At 39.0% G+C, this 20,773-nt stretch overlaps 1 protein-coding gene across 1 annotated transcript in view; it reads right to left on the bottom strand.

The window, feature by feature from the left end:
- LOC141398139 (aminoacylase-1A-like) overlaps positions 1-19,645 on the bottom strand; it is a 46,345-nt gene extending 26,700 nt beyond the window's left edge. Inside the window, exons 1-2 of the mRNA XM_073975371.1 lie at positions 19,580-19,645; positions 18,946-19,053 (exon numbers count right to left, since the gene is read on the bottom strand). Coding sequence (XP_073831472.1) covers positions 18,946-19,030 — 85 coding nt within the window. The 5' untranslated portion in view covers positions 19,031-19,053; positions 19,580-19,645. The remainder of the gene's footprint in view (positions 1-18,945; positions 19,054-19,579) is intronic.
- Positions 19,646-20,773: the final 1,128 nt, after the last annotated feature.

Raw genomic sequence — 20,773 nt, 5'->3', positions numbered from 1 at the left:
ACTCCCGCTTTTCCATCTCTCTCTTTTTCCTGCGGAAAAGACGTTTCTCCTCTCTCCTTTTCTCCCTGTATCTCTCTCGTGCGCTACGCGTTGCTACGGATTGTAAAGTAGCCCTATATGCCGCATTTTTCTCTTCGGTGGCAGCACGACACTCCTCATCATACCATGGATTCCTTGGTGGAGGTCTCTGGTATCCAAGTATGGATTTTGCGGCTGTTTGCATGGAGTAGGCAATGTTTTGCCATTGCGCTGATATGTTATCGGGATGAGGAGTGCTTTGATTAAGCAGTTGGGCTAGTTGAGTGGAATATGCTGTGGCTATCTGTTGTGATTGCAGCTTACCGATGTCTAACTTTCGTGTTGTGTCTGTTCGTACTTTGTTTGCTACGTTTAAGCGGGTGCGTACCTTTGCTGCAACAAGGTAGTGGTCCGAATCAATGTTTGCGCCTTGGAACGATCGTACATCCAACACGCTCGATGAATGTCTTCCATCTATCACAACATGATCAATTTGGTTTCTTGTTTTCTGATCTGGAGATAGTCAGGTGCCCTTATGAATATCGAGATGATTAAATCTGGTACTGCTAACTACCATGTTTTTTGCAGCTTCAAAGTCTATCAGCCTCATACCATTGTGGAGACTGAATTTCCCGACAGTTGGGCCAAAGATATTTTCCTTTCCAATTTTGGCATTAAAATCGCCTAGAATGATTTTAATGTCATGGGCAGGGCAACGGTCATATGTTTCTTCTAAGCGCTCGTAAAATATATCTTTGGTCTGTTCGTCCTTTTCTTCAGTGGGAGCATGAGCGCAAATAAAGCTGATGTTGAAGAATTTAGCTTTTATTCGAATTGCAGCAAGTCTTTCATTCACTGGGGTGAAGCTGGATACCAGATGTTTTAGTCTCCGACTAACTACGAATCCACAACCAAACTCATGCTTTACGTCATGGCAGCTATAATACAGTGCGTCAACTTTAGGTGTTGTTGTGACGCCTTTCCCAATCCATCGTATTTCCTGTATGGCAGTAATATCGGTCTTGTACTTTTCAAGTACGTCTGCCAATGCGAAGACTGCACCTTCTCTATAAAGAGTGCGAACATTCCAGGTGCAGATTCGCAGATCATGGTCCTTAAAACGTCTGCGGGGTTCGTCAACTTTAGAGGGGTTTGTTTTTTTTTCTTTCGTTTTTTCATAGTATGCTGTTTTTTCTAGGGGAGGGTTACTAACCCGACGCCCAAACCCAAGTTTTTAACGTTCTTATGGGTGAACGCGCGGCACATGTTAGCTCACTACCTTTAACGGGTGTTAAAGGCAGTTCCCCAGGTGACACCACGGGGAGGTCAGTGTCCACTTGAGATGAAAGAGGGACCAAGATAAATCCTGGGCTTTGCCATGTTAAAACCGGTCAGGACCGTTGCTTGGTATCTTCCATCCCCTACGTCACCCTAATCTCGCAAGGAAAATTGCCTAATGTAAATATGGACTTATCAAAAGCAAGCAAGGCAAGCAGGCGAGGCAGCTTATGTACCCAGGCCATAAAGGCTTTCCTGCTTCATTTCTGACATAATAAAAATAAAAGAATAAAAAAGCCGAGCAAATTTCGAACTGGGTTGCCCTTTCCTTTTTTATTCTTTTATCAGAATCAAGCAAGGCAAGCAGGCGAGGTAGCTTATGTACTCAGGCCGTAAGGGCCAACGACGCACAGTGGTTCAGCATCGTTTTTCCCTGGTCAAAAGTCTGTAAAGGCCTGGGTACATAAGCTGCCTCGCTTGCTTACCTTGCTTTCCTGCTTCATTTCTGACATAACAAAAATAAAGAATAAAGAAGAAAAGGGCAATGTAGTTTAAAATTGGCTCGGCCTTCTTTTATTTTTTGTGCTGCTTTTGTAAGGTCTTTAAGCCGAAAACACATCCAACGTTTCAGTAAAGTTGGGCGTCATTCCTGATAAAAGAATAAAAGAGCAAGGGTAACATAGATCGAATGTTTGTTTATAGTTTTTTTGCTTTGCCTGGCATAGCAAGTTATGCAACACCAAAAGCTTATCCCCTGATAATATTAACTTCATTCGTACTCAAGACAATGGAACGGACGGTCGACAGCATGATAAAGAGTAAAGACCTGGGTACATAAGCTGCCTTGCCTGATTGCCTTGCTTTCCTGCTTCATTTCTGACATAATAAAAATTAAAACAATAAAGGAGGCCGAGCAAATTTCGAACTGGGTTGCCCTTTTCTTTTTTATTCTTTTATCAGAAGCAAGCAAGGTAAGCAGGCGAGGCAGTTTATGTACTCAGGGCTTAAAGGCCTCGACACATAAGAAGCATGGCATTGTTGCTTAAGTCATATCTGGTAAATGACTAAAGACCAAGTTAGACCTAACTCAAAAATGATTCTGAAATCTTTTTATTAGGTCGAACTTGGTCTTTCATCCTTTATCAGATATGACTTCAGCAAGAATGCCATGCTTCTTATGTGTCGATGCCTTTACATTTCCAACGAAATGCTCAAATACAAACAACAGGCATATGCAAACGGTAGATCAGTGGAAATCGCATTACATGAGGTAGTACACCATATAAAGAGAACTTTCGAGAAGAAGTTGTATACACTCGCAGTATGCATCGACATCGAAGGCGCTTTCAACAACGTCAGCACCGAAACTAATCCACTCCTTAGACGAGTCTCAGGTAGACCGGGCCTTGAGGCACTGGATAAACCATATGCTAAGGAATAGATGGATAAGCTGCGCTCTACAAGACGTAACAAAAAGAGACAAAGTTGGCCAGGGGACGCCACAGGGGGGATGCTATCACCTCTCCTATGGGTCACCACCATAAATAGTCTATTAAGGACCTTAACCGACGAGGGATTTGAACCCGTCTGCTATTGCAGACGACGTTATAATACTTCTTAGAGGAAACAATCCAAATATACTCTGTAGAAGGGCCCAAACGGCTCTAAAAATAGCTTACAACTGGGTAAGACCGAGAGGTTTAAATGTTGACCCGAAAAAAAAACAGATCTATGTCTTTTCACTATGAAAACGAAAATAGGAGCTTACGAAGAACCCGTTTTCCTAGATAAGAAGATAAACATTTCTCCAACAGCTAAGTACCTGGGAGTAAATCTGGACAGGAAACTTAAAGGGAAGGACCACATTCAGGAAAGGGCTAATAAAGCCCATAGATGTTGGTCATCCTGTAGAAGGGCCATAGGCTCAAAATGGGGTTTCAATCCTAGGATGACACATTGGTTGTACAGAAACGTAATTAGACCGATTCTAACTTGCGCTTCTGTGGTATGGTGGACAGCTATGGACAAGAAATGCAACGTGAATGTAATGCAAAAAGTCCAACGAAGTGCTGCTTAAGTATTAGTGGCGCAATGAGGACTACACCAACCAGGATTCAGGTAAGGTATGAACCAGCCATCGCAGCCATAAGACTTAAGTCGATGAGCGCTACGGGTTACAGCGGGTGAGTCAATAGATCATATTGAATCAGACCGTATACCTGTAACAACTGAAACCGCCTTGTGTGGAGTTTTAACACCGGACAGAGGCTTATGGATCGATGGAACCCTAGAACAGATACCAACTGGAAGCTTCGGGTTTACAGATGGGGCTGTTCTAGTGGGAAGAACGGGGCTGGGTCTCTATATTGAAGACCAAGAAACGAGGATCACCCTGCCGGATCATAATACGATCCTCCAGGCCGAAATCCAAGCGATTACAGAGTGTCTGAACTGGTTCAAAGCTAACAAAAAACCAATCGCTGTCAACATCCTAACGGACAAAAACGGTCTTGAAGTGTAAAAAGTCAATCAACGACTACTCAATTTATGGGTACCAGCACATGCGTGGATAAGGGGTAACGACATAGCTAACTCCTTGGCAAAGTACGCCTGGGAGCAAACTACGATAAGCCTAGATAACGCTAAGCGGTGCGTCTAGAGCAGCCAAGATCACCCATATACGTTAATGTGACTACAACAACAACATATGTTCTCATTTTTTCTCATCTGCCGTGGTTTAGCAAAGGAATGGCTCGCTTAGAGAGACTAATGCACAAAATATTTTGAGCAGCACCGGTCTAGAGTTAAAAGTATGGGCAAAAAATGCCTCTTTATCCCTCTGAAACACTGAAGAGAAAGTGAAAGCAGAGCATGTGGAGAGGACGACGACACGTTTGAACACTACCTGTGTCATTGCCCAGCCTTCGCGACACTAAGAAATCGATTTCTCGGAAGTACCACAATACAAGAACTCAGCCAAATTAGGGCAAGCGAGTTCCAAAACCTAAGAGATTACGTCAATGGTACAGAATTTCTAAACTGACAAATTTATTTTTAATAAATTAACCAAAAAAAAAAAAAATATCCTCATTTAGGCTTCCGAAATAAGAGCGCACAACGGGCCTCCTCGGCTTAAGTGTATGTCTATACGGGCATGTGGCGATTCCTATATCGTCTCTCTTTTTCAACCTAATCTAACCTTTATCAGAAATGACACTCAACTTTACTGAAACGTTGAATGTGTTTTCGCCTTTAACCCTCTCTTTCCCATACGAAATATTGTATATCTTCCTGAGGCCAGTTGAATTCAAGAAAATACATATCCTGACATTTCTATTTGTAAATTGAAATCAAAAGCTAACTGTCAGACTATTAAACGAACAATGGTCCATAATTGGAGGCGACAAAATGCTTCAATTATTCGTCAAATTACGCTTCCGTTTCCGGTAAACGTTTTAGCTTAAAATAATTTTCACTTTAAATTTCCTAAAATAAAAGGTAAAGGCCTTGATACCATTGTCTACCACAGCTTCTCTCTCCCCTCTCACTCTCTCTCTCTCTCTCTCTGCAACATTTTAAATGTCACATCATAATTTTGCTCTGCAGTAAGTAACGAACAAAATGAAAAAAGGTGGTTGAAACCTTTCAACAATGCATTTCAATTGAAAATTAGCATCATACACGTGCACGTGCATGCCAGTCTCCCCTTTGTTGTTGTCCTGCCAAAGGACATTGTTCCATGCCTGATGGATGTAAATTGTTCAGTTTCAGTTCAACGCTAATAATAATAGTGGTATAACATTACTAAGGTTTGCTGCTGCGTATGCTTCTTTAAAGATGTTTGGTGGTGGCAGTGGTGTTTGGGTATAAAGCTTAAGGCAATATTGACTTTAGGCTGAATTAGGAAAAGGATAATTGTTACATGTAATTGTTCGACGATTGTAATATGCAAGAAGTGTAAGCTCAAAATGCTAAATGGCTTTGCGTGAGATTTTGAATGGCTGGACAATTGATTGTCAGCTCAAATTATCGGAAGGTAATAGGGCTCTTTGAGTTCCAGGACAATTATCTGCCATAGATTTGCTTTGTAATTGTTTCCTTAACGAGTGTTGCATGTTGTCAAAAGGATTTCATGGTTATGTATGATTTTGATAATTATCCAGGACGTCGATCATGTATCTACATTATCCACATAATGTGGATATAAAAAATTCAAATTACAAGTGAAAAAATTCGAATTACAAATGAAATAATTCGGATTACAAATGAACAACTTCAAATTATAAATGAAATAATTCCAAATTCAATTGGAATTCTCCAATTAAAAGTGACCCCCAGTTTATGTATTTCGAAACGAAAATGTGTGCGCATGAAAGACACCCAAACTTCAGTTTTTGAAATATTATTTCATTTGCTTTTGCTTCAAAACAAAAAACAAATTTGAAATACACACTCAAATTTGGTAGTTTTTCTTCCGCATTCGTTTTCTTATCGACATACATAAACAGGCCCTGAATGTTTCGAATTAAAACTGAAATTATTCGAATTACATGTGATTAGATAACCTGAGTAATAATGTATCCATATTATCCAAATGACGTGATAATGTTCCACATTATCTAGATGACGTGGGTAATGTATCTACATTGCCCAAATGAAGTGGATAATGTATTTGCATTATCCAAATGAAGTGGATAATATATTTATATTATCCAATTGACGTGGATAATGTTCCACATTGCCCAAATGAAGTGGATAATGTACCTACTTTATTTAAACAAGATAGATAATACAACTACATTATCCCGATGACGTGGATAAAGTATCTACATTATTCAAATGAGGGGTATAATGTATCTACCTTATCCAAGTGATGTGTATAATGTTTCTTCATTATCCAAATGACGTGGATAATGTATTAAAATTATCTAAATGACGTGATAATGTTCCACATTATCTAGATAACGTGGATAATGTATCTACATTGCCCAAATGAAGTGGATAATGTATCTACTTTATTTAAACAAGGTAGATAATATAATTACATAATCCAGATGACGAGGGTGACGTAGGGGATGGAAGATACCAAGCAACGGTCCTGACCGGTTTTAACATGGCAAAGCCCAGGATTTATCTTAGTCCCTCTTTCATCCCAAGTGGACACTGACCTCCCCGTGGTGTCACCTGGGGAACTGCCTTTAACACCCGTTAAAGGTAGTGAGCTAACATGTGCCGCGCGTTCATCCATAAGAACGTTAAAAACTTGGGTTTGGGCTTCGGGTTAGTAACCCACCCCTAGAAAAAAACAGCCTACTATGAAAAAACGAAAGAAAAACAAACCCCTCTAAAGTTGACGAACCCCCCAAACGTTTTAAGGACCATGATCTGCGAATCTGCACCTGGAATGTTCGCACTCTTTATAGAGAAGGTGTAGTCTTCGCATTGGCAGACGTACTTGAAAAGTACAAGACCGATATTACTGCCATATAGGAAATACGATGGATTGGGAAAGGCGTCACAACAACATCTAAAGGTGACGCACTGTATTATAGCTGCCATGACGTAAAGCATGAATTTGGTTGTGGATTCGTAGTTAGTCGGAGACTAAAACATTTGGTATCCAGCTTCACCCCAGTGAATGAAAGACTTGCTGCAATTCGAATAAAAGCTAAATTCTTCAACATCAGCTTTATTTGTGCTCATGCTCCCACTGAAGAAAAGGACGAACAAACCAAAGATATATTTTACGAGCGCTTAGAAGAAACATATGACCGTTGCCCTGCCCATGACATTAAAATCATTTTAGGCGATTTTAATGCCAAAATTGGAAAGGAGAATATCTTTGGCCCAACAGTCGGGAAATTCAGTCTCCACAGCGAAACATCTGGCAATGGTATGAGGCTGATAGACACAACACGAAAGTTAGACATTGGTAAGCTGCAATCACAACAGATAGCCACAGCATATTCCACTCAACTAACCCAATTGCTTAATCAAAGCACTCCTCATCCCGATAACATATCAGCGCAATGGCAAAGCATTGCCCACTCGATGCAAACAGCCGCAAAATCCATACTTGGATATCAGAGACCTCCACCAAGGAATCCATGGTATGATGAGGAGTGTCGTGCTGCCACCGAAGAGAAAAATGCGGCATATAGGGCTACTTTACAATCCGTAGCAACGCGTAGCGCACGAGAGAGATGCAGAGAGAAAAGGAGAGAGGAGAAACGTCTTTTCCGCAGGAAAAAGAGAGATATGGAAAAGCGGGAGTGTGAAAAAAAATCGAGATGTACAGGAGCCAGAATGAAGTCCGAAAATTCTATCAAAGAATCAAGCATCAAACTGATGGCTTTGGTACAGGCATATCCTCCTGTAGAGACCAGCAAGGTAATTTGGTAACTGATACAGATAGTGTACTCAGGATATGGAAAGAACATTTTTCAGCTAGTTAGCACCATCTGGCAGGAAGATCGAGTACCCGGCGATTTGATCCTGAGTATCCTGTGCCCCCTCCCAAAAGAAGGGAGGTAAGACTGTATGTTCTAACTATAGGGGCATAAGTCTACTCCCTATTGCCTACAAGATCGTGTCAGGGATATTGTGCGAACGACTAATGCCTATGGTCAACGAGATAATTGGACCATACCAATGCGGCTTTAGACCTGGCAAGTCCACCATTGACCAGATATTTACCCTGCGGCAAATCCTGGAGAAGACCCAAGAGATGCAGATCGATTTTTGTCGATTATAAAGCAGCCTTCGACAGCCCGCTGCGTTCCAAAGTATTCCAAGCCATGTCTGAATTTGGTATCCCCGCAAAGCTCATCCGGCTTTGTAAAATGACTTTAACTGACACGAGGTCCTCAGTTAAAATAGGAAAGAACCTCTCCGAAGAGTTTGGTACCAAAAGAGGTTTCAGACAAGGAGACAGCCTTTCGTGTGACCTCTTCAACATTCTGCTAGAAAATGTTATACGAGAGGCAAACGTCAAAAGAAGTGGCACAATCTACACCAATAGTCACATGTTACTTGCTTATTCTGATGATATAGACATCATAGGCCGATCAGTAAAAGAAGTAACTGATACCTTTATAAAGGTCGAAGGATCTGCTAAGGTGGGTCTGGCGGTAAACGGTGAGAAGACCAAGTTGATGGTGTCGACGCGCAATGCGTCCATTGAGATCGGATCAACTGTTGAAGTTGGTTCCTATAATTTTGAGGTAGTAAAAGACTTCGTATACCTCGGCACCTCCGTAAACACAACAAACGACATCAGTTGTGAAATAAAAAGAAGAATTGTATTGGCCAACAGATGCTACTTTGGTTTAAGTAAGCAGTTTAAAAACAAAGCCACATCTCGTCAAACAAAAATAACGCTCTACAAAACACTGATACTACCCGTGCTGATGTATGGCTCCGAAGCCGGGTACTTGCTCAAGCAGACATGGCAGTGCTTGGTGTGTTTGAGAGAAAAATTCTTCGAAAGATCTACGGACCAATCTGCGTTGACGGTGAATATCGACGTCGCATGAACCACGAGCTGTATCTGCTATACAACGACATCAGTATAGTTAAACGTATCGAGATGCAGCGATTGCGTTGGCTAGGCCATATCATAAGAATGAGCGATGATTAACCCGCTAAAAAGGCGTATGAATACATGCCCCATGGCGGTGCACGCAGAATCGGCAGGACAAGGAATAGATGGCGCAAACAAGTGGATGATGAGATGAAAAGGCGCGGTATTCCAGAGTGCAAAGCAACAAATAGAGAGGAATGGAGATCTCTTCTTAGTTCGGCCTATAGAACAAATGTTCTGTAATGGGCCAGCTAAGTAAGTAAGTAATCCAGATGACGTGGATAATGTATCTAAATTCTTCAAATGAGGTGTGAAATGTATCTACCTTATCCAAGTGATGTGTATAATGTTTCTACATTATCCAGACGACGTGGATAATATATCCACATTATCCAGATGATCGAAATGTGATGGCTAATGTATTTACGTTATCCAAATATATTATCCAAATGTCATAAATAATATATCCGCACTATTCAAATGTCTTGGAGGATGAATCTACACTAGTTTTTATGCCCTTAGCCTTAAGGACAACGAGGGTTATTTTTTACACGAAGAAATTTGTCTGGTAACCTGTGGTAGAAGAGAAAGGCATTTTTGCCATCTTTTCTCTCCCTCTCTTTTAAAAATTGCTTCCAGTTTTACCATGTTTTGGGCTAAGGAACGCTTTGCAGGTGGAGAAGACGACGGAAATGGAAATGGTAACAAATGGTAACCTCAGGTAAGTAAATGAACACAACTATAATTTATATACGGCATAATTATTGTGTTTGCTCTTTTTTTGGGTCAGATGATACTTTCTTACTTGTTATCGAGTAAATAAATTATCTGCACTATTTTAGGATAGTAACAAAAAATATATCTACCCTATCCATTTAGTCAACATAATATATCGCGTATTACTTTATAAGCTATATTTGCGATTTGACTGCAATTTAATTTTAATTGCAGTTCGCTTTTAGCCTACTTGCCTTTATAAGAGGCTTCTGTAGATTTTTTTTACATTGGCACAGCAATACGTAAAGGCCACATTGATTTTTTGTTTGTTCTGAACTATTAGCGTATATACGAATTGGAAATTGTTTGGGGGAATTTGTTTAGTTAAATGTGATTTTATGAACATTAGGGCGTATTATGTTTAAGGTGAGGTATGAGTATTAAAGTCAGAAATGCAGTGAATCTATTTTGCTCTTCAAACTAACTTCAGTGAGAAATTAAAATCGTTTAGTCCCGGTCCACACTAGAGCGATTTGACATTTCATGAAATTTGGCGTTCTTAGATCGAGTTTCCCACTACAGCTACTTCATGATATTACTCTACTATGGAACTCGATCTAGGGACGCATAATTTAATGCAATTTTCTAAATGAAATTACTTTAGTGTGGACCGGAAGCAGCCAAGATCACCCATATACGTTAACGTGACTACAACAACAACAACAACAACATATGTTCTCTTTATTCTTATCTGCCCTGGTATAGCAAAGGAAAGACTAGCTCAGAGAGACCAATGTACAAAATATTTTGATCACCATCGACCGGGAGTTAAAGTAGAATTAGACATCTCATAATTCTACCTTTAGAACGCATATTGCCTACTGTTTTGTTTGCAGGCAGATCAAGTTTGACGATGGGCTATATCGGTCCACGTTTTGGTATAGCCTCCATATAACGGTACCGCCCGATTTCAGGCATTTCGACGTTTTTAGTCACATTTTCAAACCGAATTAGCTTTAACGTGACATTTAGGGTTCCTAGTGATAAACAAATGTATATTCCAAAAACTATGGTCATAGATCCATGTTTTTGTATAGCCCCCATATAACTGTACCTACCGATTTTCGGTATTTTGAGGATTTTAGCTACAATTTTTAACTGAACTAGCTGTAATTTGACATTTGAGGTTGTCAATGATTACGAAACTTCTCCACCAAAAATCGTCAACATAGGTCCATGTTTTGGTATAGCCCCCATATTACCGTACCTCTCGATTTTCGGTATTTAGAGGATTTTAGCTAAATTTTTTAACCGAACTATCTGTAATTTAATAGTTCAGGTTCTCAGTGGTTACGCAACTTCTCCACCAAAAATCGTCAATATAGGGCCATGCTTTGGTATAGCACCCATATTACCGTACCTCTCGATTTTCGGTATATAGCGGATTTTAGCTACAATTTTTAGCCGAACTAGCTATAATTTGATATTTCAGGTTCTCAGTGGTTACGAAACTTCTCCAGCAAAAATCGTCTACATAGGTCCATGTTTTGGTATAGCCCCCATATAACGGTACCTCCCGATTTTCGGTACTTTAAGGATTTCAGCTAAAATTTTCTAACCGAACTAGCTGTAATTAAACATTTAAGGTTCTCAGTAGCCACTAAACTTCTCCAACAAAAATCGTCAATATAGGTCCATGCTTTGGTATAGCCCCCATATTACCGTACCTCCCGATTTTTGGTATTTAGAGGATTTTAGCTACAATTTTTAACTGAACTAGCTGTAATTTGACATTTAAGGTTCTCAGTAGCCACGAAACTTCTCCACCAAAAATCGTCAATATAGGGCCATGCTTTGGTATAGCCCCCATATTACCGTACCTCTCGATTTTCGGTATTTAGAGGATTTTAGCTACAATTTTTAACCGAACTAGCTATAATTTGATATTTCAGGTTCTCAGTGGTTACAAAACATTTCCAGCAAAAATCGTCTACATAGGTCCATGTTTTGGTATAGCCCCCATATAACGGTACCTCCCGATTTTCGGTATTTTAAGGATTTCAGCTAAAATTTTCTAACCGAACTAGATGTAATTTGATATTTGAGGTTCTCAGTGGTTACGCAAATTCTCCACCAAAAATCGTCAACATAGGTCCATGTTTTGGTACAGGCCCCATATAACAGTACCTCCCGATTTTCGGTATTTAGAGGATTTCAGTTACAATTTTTAACCGAACTAGCTGTAATTTGACATTTAAGGTTCTCAGTAGCCACGAAACTTCTCCACCAAAAATCGTCAACATAGGTCCACGTTTTGGTACAGGCCCTATATAACAGTACCTCCCGATTTTCGGTATTTAGAGGATTTAAGCTACAATTTTTAACTGAAGTAGCTATAATTTGACATTTGAGGTTCTCAGTGGTTACGCAAATTCTCCACCAAAAATCGTCAACATAGGTCCATGTTTTGGTACAGGCCCCATATAACAGCACCTCCTGATTTTCGGTATTTAGAGGATTTTAGCAACAATTTTTAACCGAACTAGCTGTAATTTGACATTTGATGTTCTCAGTGGCCACGAAACTTGTTCACCAAAAATCATCAACATAGGTCCATGTTTTGGTATAGGCCTCATATAACGGTACCTCCCGATTTTCGGTATTTTAGGGATTTCAACTAAAATTTTTAACCGACTTAACTGTAATTTGACATTTGAGGTTCTCAGTGGCCTCGAAGCTTCTCCACCAAAAATCGTCAATATAGGTCCATGTTTTGGTACAGGCCCCATATAACGGTACTTCCAGATTTTCGGTATTTAGAGGATTTAAGCTAAAATTTTTAACTGAACTAGCTGTAATTTGACGTTCTTAGTGGTTACGAAACTTCTCCACCAAAAATCTTCAACATAGGTCCATGTTTTGGTATAGCCCCCATATAACGGTAAATCACGATTTTCGGTATTTTGAGGGTCTTAGTTACACTGTTTAACGGAACTGTCCATAATTTGACTTTTGAAGTTCCCTGCAATCTAAAATTGTGAAAGGAAATTGTTCCATTTTAATTATGATTATTTTATGTTGGAGGGTATAAAATGTTCGGCCTGGCCGAACTTAACGAATTTTTACTTGTTTAAAAGTTACTTCCTCCTTCTGCCATAACAAAATGAATTTTAGCAAATATGCCAATATGTCCTTATATGAACTCCAATCCATTCGCTCTTTATGTGTCCACCGAAATAAAACTCTCTGCTATATAGCAACGTGTTGGCAAGTGAAAGGTCAAGGAAGTTCTTGAGTTTGGCATAGATGGAACTAAAAAATACTATGAATGTACATATGCATGTAAAATGTGAATTGTTTGCCGGCTCAACAAACCCCCCCCCCCCCCCCCCATCAACATCGTTTTAACTAATGTGACCTTGTCTTGGCTTGTGGACTGTCTGCCATGCAGGATGCCTATATTATATGAATGTGTGTGTGTATGTGCCCTAGATGGAGAGGGCAACAGCATTATATCTTAGTCAGCTGTTGTTTTTCTTGTTGCAAATAATAGACATCAGCTGATTTATAATTATTTGAAATCAATAAAATTGCCAAGAAGGTGTGCCATAAGGTCGAGCAAAAAATGGAAAAAAGTAATAGATACAAACGTATTCGACCCCCTATAACAATGGTTAGAATTAATTTCATTGGCTTATTGAGGCAATGATATTGATAGAAATAAAAATAACAGTAAGGTAAGGACATGAATGGCTGGAACTTATTTACACTGGCACCTAAAACTTGAGTTGGAGGAAAATATGAGATTTATTTGACGTATAATGTATATGCTAAGAAATTAAAATCCTGAGCTTATCTAAGGCCTGAAGAAGATTTTTAAAGGGTCTTATTTTACTCATAGAAGAACTTTAGACGGGCTTTAAAGGACCTTCTTATCATAGAAGCTCATTAAGAGACATTTTCCCTGTAAAGTACCTTTAAGAAGATATTATTCCCAGAGAAGCCAGGAATCACTAAGTTTCATCTAAATCCGTAACTTTTAATACCTTATCCTGAAAATGTATGACCTAGGGGTGTTTGAAAATTGCTACACTACCGGAACCCGTCTGACTTTCATCTATCTCGTTAAGCCAAGAATATAATTAACTAGAATATTGTCTGAGGCGATCATCCGCCCAGGTCTCTAGGTTGTTGAGAATACTTGTCTCTGGTCGGTCATCATAAATTGATGTCTTTACAGTTCGAAATAAATGGACTGTCCGATTGATTTCACATTGTGATCATAGAGTTTGAATGTGACTTGGAAGACCTTTTTGTGCGAACTTTATACGACTGACTTTGAGTTACAGTTTGCTCAGAGGTCCCACGTCGTCCCAGCCGTTTGGGGTTTCGCAACACTACACACCGCCCCTCCTTTCCGATCCACGACTTTCAGAAGATCAGTCCTGCGGAGATTTCTTTTACAGTTCCCTTAAGTTTCAAAGATTTTAAACCGGAGATGAACACGGTGAAAGTTTGACTGTGGGGAATGTTGAGTTTTGTTTTAAAATAAATAACTCGGGCTTTTCTTTCCCCCAACGATCTGGGAGACAGATGCATACGATACACTGACACTCAATGACTCAATGCGACTGATTAATCGGCGTTTGTTCTATTTACTTTGCCGATATTAGTGTGATGGACACTTTAATAGGTACCAGCCGTATTGTATTCTACGAGGGTGATGAGACTCAGTTAACCAGCCCAGCGTATACGATATACGATTGATGTCTGCAAGGAACTCGAACAATTCGAAGCTAACTTTATCTTCAAACCCGTTTGTTGTTGCGAAGATCTGAACTGAAAATTGAAATTCGTTCGAAAAGTTTCTGTACATAAACTTAAGTTTCAACCAAATCTAAGCTGTGGCTGTTTGCGACTGATTCGTGGACCCCTTCCCTTTGACTTTCCTTACATCATTGCGGTGTTCAATTTGCTAGGTGTTGCTAGGTCATATCACAATAAATATTGATGTCAGCAAAAGGAATCGAACTATTCGAAGCCAATGGGTTTTTTTAGCTTTTTTTCGGTATCGGCCCATTCTTAGGGTTGGTGACTGTATCTGGACTGGAGAATGAAATCCGTTTGATAGAGAGCAGAAGTTTCTCTACGTGAGGGTATTTTCTTTTTAATTTCCTCAAGAACTTAAAATTCAACCAATCTTACTGAATTCAACTCTTTTGGGGATTTGTCAAAAAATATCAAGGCTGAAGATTGGAACCAGTTCGATAAGGAGGTGAAATTTCGCTGCTTGAATTTCTTTTAAATCCTCTCCCAAATTTATGTATGTCTCAACAGAATCGATCGAACTATTCGAAGCTGTTTTTTTATTATTGGCGGCAACATCCGAGCTGCAGACTGGAATCTGCTCGATACGGAAAAACCGTTTCGGTATGTAAGGTCCAGCTTACGTTGGGAACCCTCTGAACAACAGTGCTGCAGTAGTAAACTGCCCTTCTGTAGGATTTTCCGACTTCGCGCTCGACCTATTTTTAGGGTGGATGGTGTCTTTATCCAGATAGAGGGACAAACTCAAGTTTTAGCCGAATTTCTTGGAGTTCAGCTTCTGAAATCTCGTAAGTGGTCTGATAACAAATTTTTTGTAGTCAGTCGTCGAGTTTTTATTCTTCCTTTTTCTTGGCCTTATCACTTTTCCTTGGTGGGGTTTAACTTTTACTCCTAAACCTTGTCCACAAGAGCGTCCTGCCCAGATATGAAGGACTATTGAACACGGTAAATTGCTTATCCCTTAAGAAGACACATTCTTGCCCAATTATGCAATGTGTCCATAATATTGTCAGAAAAGAAAAGTCTTCCTTCGCTGGAGCCCTCCTGACTGAGCACAAGGTGCAGCCGTACCCGCTCAGATGTGTGCGCGTTTTTGGACTGGGTGTTTCATTTCACCTTCCAATATCATACATTTCAGAACGATTGCTTTAGATACCGTAAAATAAAAGGATAGCTCGAATCGCGAGGCTAAAATAGAATATGACCGCACTGTTCTTTTTCGTAATACATATGTGGGATGTTAAGTGTGTGCGACCAAAAATGTGTCTCATCGAAATAATGGCTTTGGACCCCAAGCATGTTTGGTCTAAATCCGTTTCAGACATTTTTGAGTCGATTTAGCCCTGCTACGCGCGATAGCTCTCAAACGGATCAACCGATTTTGTCAGAATATTGAACTACGTAATATTTTCTCCAAAGATAATTCGAAAGATCGAAGATGGGGCATATCGCTCCACTCCTTCGGGTACCACTCGCACAAAAGTTAAGAATTTTTCGCTAAAATGATAATTCTCGATGGGAGATACCAATTTGGTCCAACCTTAGTACACATAAGACCTTTTAAAGCCTTCTATAGTAGACAGAAGACCTATTAAGGTCTTCTATAGTAGACAGAGGAGATTTTAAGGTCTTTTCTGGCAGACAGAAGTCCTTTTAAAGCCTTCTATAGAATAAAGAAGACCTTTTAAGATCTTCTCTAGTAGGGAGATGACCTTTTGAGGTATTTTATATAAGACAGAAGACCTTTTAAATAATGTCTTTCCCCAGTAGACAGAGACCTTTTAAGGTTTTCTATCGTAGACAGAAGATCTTTGAAGGTATTCTCTAGTAGACAGAAGACCTCTTACTGCTTCTCTAGTAGACGGAAAATCTTTTAAAGTCTTCTCTTGAGGATAGAATACCTTTTAAGGTCGTCACTAGTGAACAGAAGACCTTTTATGGACTTCTACAGGAGAAAGAAGGCAGAAGATCTTTTAAGGTCTTTTCTTGGGGACAGAAGACCTTTTATGGTCGTCACTAGAGAACCGAAGACCTTTTATGGACTTCTACAGGAGAAAGAAGGCAGAAGATCTTTTACGGTCTTCTCTAGTTGGCAGAAGATATTCTAAGGTGTTCTCAAGTAGACAGACGACCTTTAAAGGTCTTTTATAGTAGACTGAAGACCTTTTGAGGTCTTCTTTACTACACGGAAGATCTTTAAAGGTCTTCTAAAGTAGACAGAAAACCTTTTAATGTGTTTTATTGTAGACAGAAGACCTTTTAAGCCCTTCCCCAGTAGACAGAAGACCTTTTAAGGTCTTCTATCGTAGACAGAAGATCTTTTAAGGAATTCTCTAGAAGACAGAGGACCTCTTACTGCCTTATCTAGTAGACGGAAAACCTTTTAAAGTCTTGTCTTGAGGGCCGAAGACCTTTTAAGGTCATCACTAGTGGACAGAAGGCCTTTTAAGAACTTCTACTGTTGAAAAAAGGCAGAAGACCTTTTTAGGTAGAAATAAGACATTTTGAGGGTTTGTAACTCCTGTCTGTAACTCTTCGAAATAATAGTTTAGTATATGTATTCTTGATCAGGGTAGAATTCTGACTCGATTTAGCTATGGCCGTCTTTCACTCTAACGTCCGCAATAATTAAGCTAAAATGCTATATTTCTGCACCTGAATATATTTTTTTAAGTTCGAATATTACTTATATCGGTTTACGTATATAGGGGGACACTTCCATATAACGGCACTTCCGAATTTGAATTATTTTAAGGATTTTAGCTGCATTTTTGACCGAACTTGGGGCAATTTAACATTTGAGATAACCATTGGTCAACTTCATATAACGGTACAACCCGCCTTTAGGAATTTTGAGGATTTTAGATACAGGATTTGACCTGCAATTTAAAATTTCTTAGTGGTCACAAAACTTTTCCACCAAAAATTGTCATCGTGTGTCCATGTTTTGGTATAGCCCCCATATTATGAATCGCCCCGATTTTCGGTATTTTCAGAATTTTAGCTACAATTGTAAACGGAACTAGCTGTAATTTGACATTTGAGGTTTTTTGACCGAATTACCTCTGATTTTACATTTAAGTTTCCCATTGGTCACAAAACTTCTCACCCAAAAATTGTCAACGTACCTCCGGATTTTAGGTATTTTGAGGATTTTAGCTGCATTTTTGTCCACACTAGCTGTAATTTGACATTTGATGTTCCCAGTAATCACAAAACCTCTCCACCAAAAATTATCAATATAGCTCCATATTTTGGTATAGCCCCCATACAACGGTACCTCCGGATTTTAGTTATTTTTAAGGATTTTAGCTATATTTATTGTCCGAACTAACTGAAATTTGATATTTGAGGTTTCCAATGGTCACACAACTTCTCCACCGAAAATTGTCGACATAGGTTCATGTTTTGGTATAGCCTCCATGTAACGGTACCTTCCGATTATAGGTATTTTTGACGATTTTACCTAAATTTCTTGGCCGAACTAGCGGTAATTTTACATTTGAGGTTTCTAGTGGTCACAAAACTTCTCCACCAAAAATTGTCAACGTGAATGGATGTTTTGGTATGGCCCCCATATAGCGGTACCTTCGGATTTTAGGTATTTTCAGGATTTTAGTTGCATTTTTTGGCCGAACTAGCGGCAATTTTACTTTTGAGGTTTCTAGTAGACATAAAACTTTTCCACCAAAATTTTGGACCCTATTTTGGTATTACTCCCATACTGTTTGAGGATTTAAACTCCATTTTTTTACCTAACTAGCTTTAATTTTACATTTGAGGTTTCCAATGATCACACAACTTTTTCCCCAGAAAATTGCCAACGTGGATTCATATTTTGGGTTAGACCCCATACATCGGTACCTCCCGAATTTATGCATTTTTAAGGATTTTAGCTATATTTTTGTCCGAACTAGCTGAAATTTAAGATTTCAGGTTACCAATAGTCACAAAACTTTTCCAACAAAAATTCTCGACGCGGGTACATGTTTTGGTATAGTCCCCCTATATTGGTACCTCGAGATTTTAGTTATTTTGAGGATTTTAGCTGCATTTTTATCCGAACTAGCTGTAATTTCATATTTGAGGTTCCCATTGGTCACAAAACCTCTCCACCGAAAATTGTCAACATAGGTCCATGTTTTGGTATTGCCCCCAAATTACGGTACCTTCCCATTTTTTTGTATTTTGAGGATTTTAGCCTTTCTCACTTGTTTAATTTTATTTCAATTTTTTCATAAATATGTACGCTGTGAATGTTTTACAAAATGCTACATAATTTTGCTCCTTACTGTGCAAAGTATTCAATGGGCAAATGATGCTTGATGCTTTCTTGCCAAGTCATTCAATTAGGAAAAAACCATTACAGAATTAATTTATTATTTAGGAGATTAAAATATATCAAGCCAAGCAAGTGTTAGACGAAAAAAGTTAATATTGGAGCTTTTTTTTATAAAATTAAAATAAAATTAATTTTTTAATGAAATGAATTAAATGGAAATTTTGAAAATAAAAAAACTCACCATAATCAATATTGGGATGGACACTAGGAATGCGTAAATATTCACGGAATAATTTAATTTCTTCATTATTTTCCCAAGCACTCATTTTGTTTTTTGTTTTGTGAAAGCCTATAAAGAATAGTAGAATATTTTTTGTGCTTTAATTTCAATTTCAATTCCAATTTCGTTTAAGATTTTTTTTCACAATGAACATTACAAAAATTATTGCTGACTCTTGGGCATTTTTTGTTGGCTTTTGTGGTTGTTGTTGGCATTAATTGAAATAAATTAGTCAATAAAAATTGACAAACAGAGAATATTTATTTATTTATGTAAAGCAGGGTGGCAGGGTGGCAGTCCGACCGCAGCAGCAGCATCTTCAATTGATGGATGCAAATGCCATCGTTTACGTTTTGTTGTATACACCTTAGGCTGTCACAAAATCAGCTGTTTACACATTGTATTACAACAAGGAGAGCAACCAACAACAACTTTATTATCATCAAATGTTTTTGTTGATTTTTTTATTGGATGAACGAATCAACCACCCCGCAATCAAGGAGTATAGACAGCAAAGTATACACATAAACACTTCTTCTTCTCGAAAAAATTCATTCACTTCAATTTCATTTTTTTCCAAATTTCGTTTTCTTACTTTTTATTTCTTCCTTTATTTTCTACACTTTGTTGGATCTCGACCGACAACTCAGAGCAAACTGAATTATGCCACTCTTAATCGCCAGGTATTTAAACCGTTTACCAAAACAAACAGCTTGCTGTGCGAGTGTGTGTGTGTGTGTAAGCTACATCCAACAGCTCCAAAATACTCTGTGCCAGAGAGAGAGAAAGAGAGTTTGTTTGATAGTAAAATGGGGGGTCTGATTGTGGGGCCATATAACAGAATAACTTCTCTTACCACTTCATTCATTGATAGGAGATCCAACCGAAGTTCTTTGTTTGAAGAGTATTGAATGCGTGGAGGACGTTTGATTCAGTTTTTTCGTTACAGTGGAGGGCAAAAATTAGTGTCAAATTTTTTTTTTCGAAAATGGTCTATAGAAGCACCCTTTCATTCCGAAATGGTCTATAGAAGCACTCTTTCTTTCCGAAATGGTCTATAGAAGCACTCTTTCTTTCAGGAAGGGTCTATAGAAGCACTCTTTCTTTCAGGAAGGGTCTATAGAAGCACCCTTTCTTTCAGCAAGGGTCTATAGAAGCACCCTTTCTTTCAGGAAGGGTCTATAGAAGCACCCTTTCTTTCAGGAAGGGTCTATAGAAGCACCCTTTCTTTCAGGAAGGGTCTATAGAAGCACCCTTTCTTTCAGGAAGGGTCTATAGAAGCACCCTTTCTTTCAGGAAGGGTCTATAGAAGCACCCTTTCTTTCAGGAAGGGTCTGTAGAAGCATCCTTTCTTTCAGGAAGGGTCTATAGAAGCACCCTTTCTTTCAGGAAGTGTCTATAGAAGCACCCTTTCTTTCAGGAAGGGTCTATAGAAGCACCCTTTTTTAAGAAGGGTCTATCGAAGCACCCTTTCCTTCAGAAAGGGTCTATCGGAGCACCCTTTCTTTCCGAAAGGGTCTATAGAAGCACCCTTTCTTTCCGAAAGTGTCTATAGAAGCACCCTTTCTTTCCGAAAGGGTCTATAGAAGCACCCTTTCTTTCAGGAAGGGTCTATAGAAGCACCCTTTATTTCAGAAAGGGTCTATAGAAGCACCCTTTATTTCAGAAAGGGTCTATGGAAGCACCCTTTATTTCAGAAAGGGTCTATAGAAGCACCCTTTATTTCAGAAAGTGTCTATAGAAGCTCCCTTTATTTCAGAAAGGGTCTATTGAAGCACCCTTTACTTCA

This window comes from Musca autumnalis, unplaced genomic scaffold (genome assembly GCF_047663935.1).
Source record: "Musca autumnalis isolate F117 unplaced genomic scaffold, ASM4766393v1 scaffold_3, whole genome shotgun sequence".
NCBI lineage: Eukaryota > Metazoa > Arthropoda > Insecta > Diptera > Muscidae > Musca > Musca autumnalis.
This window is presented reverse-complemented; position numbering and strand designations above follow the sequence as displayed.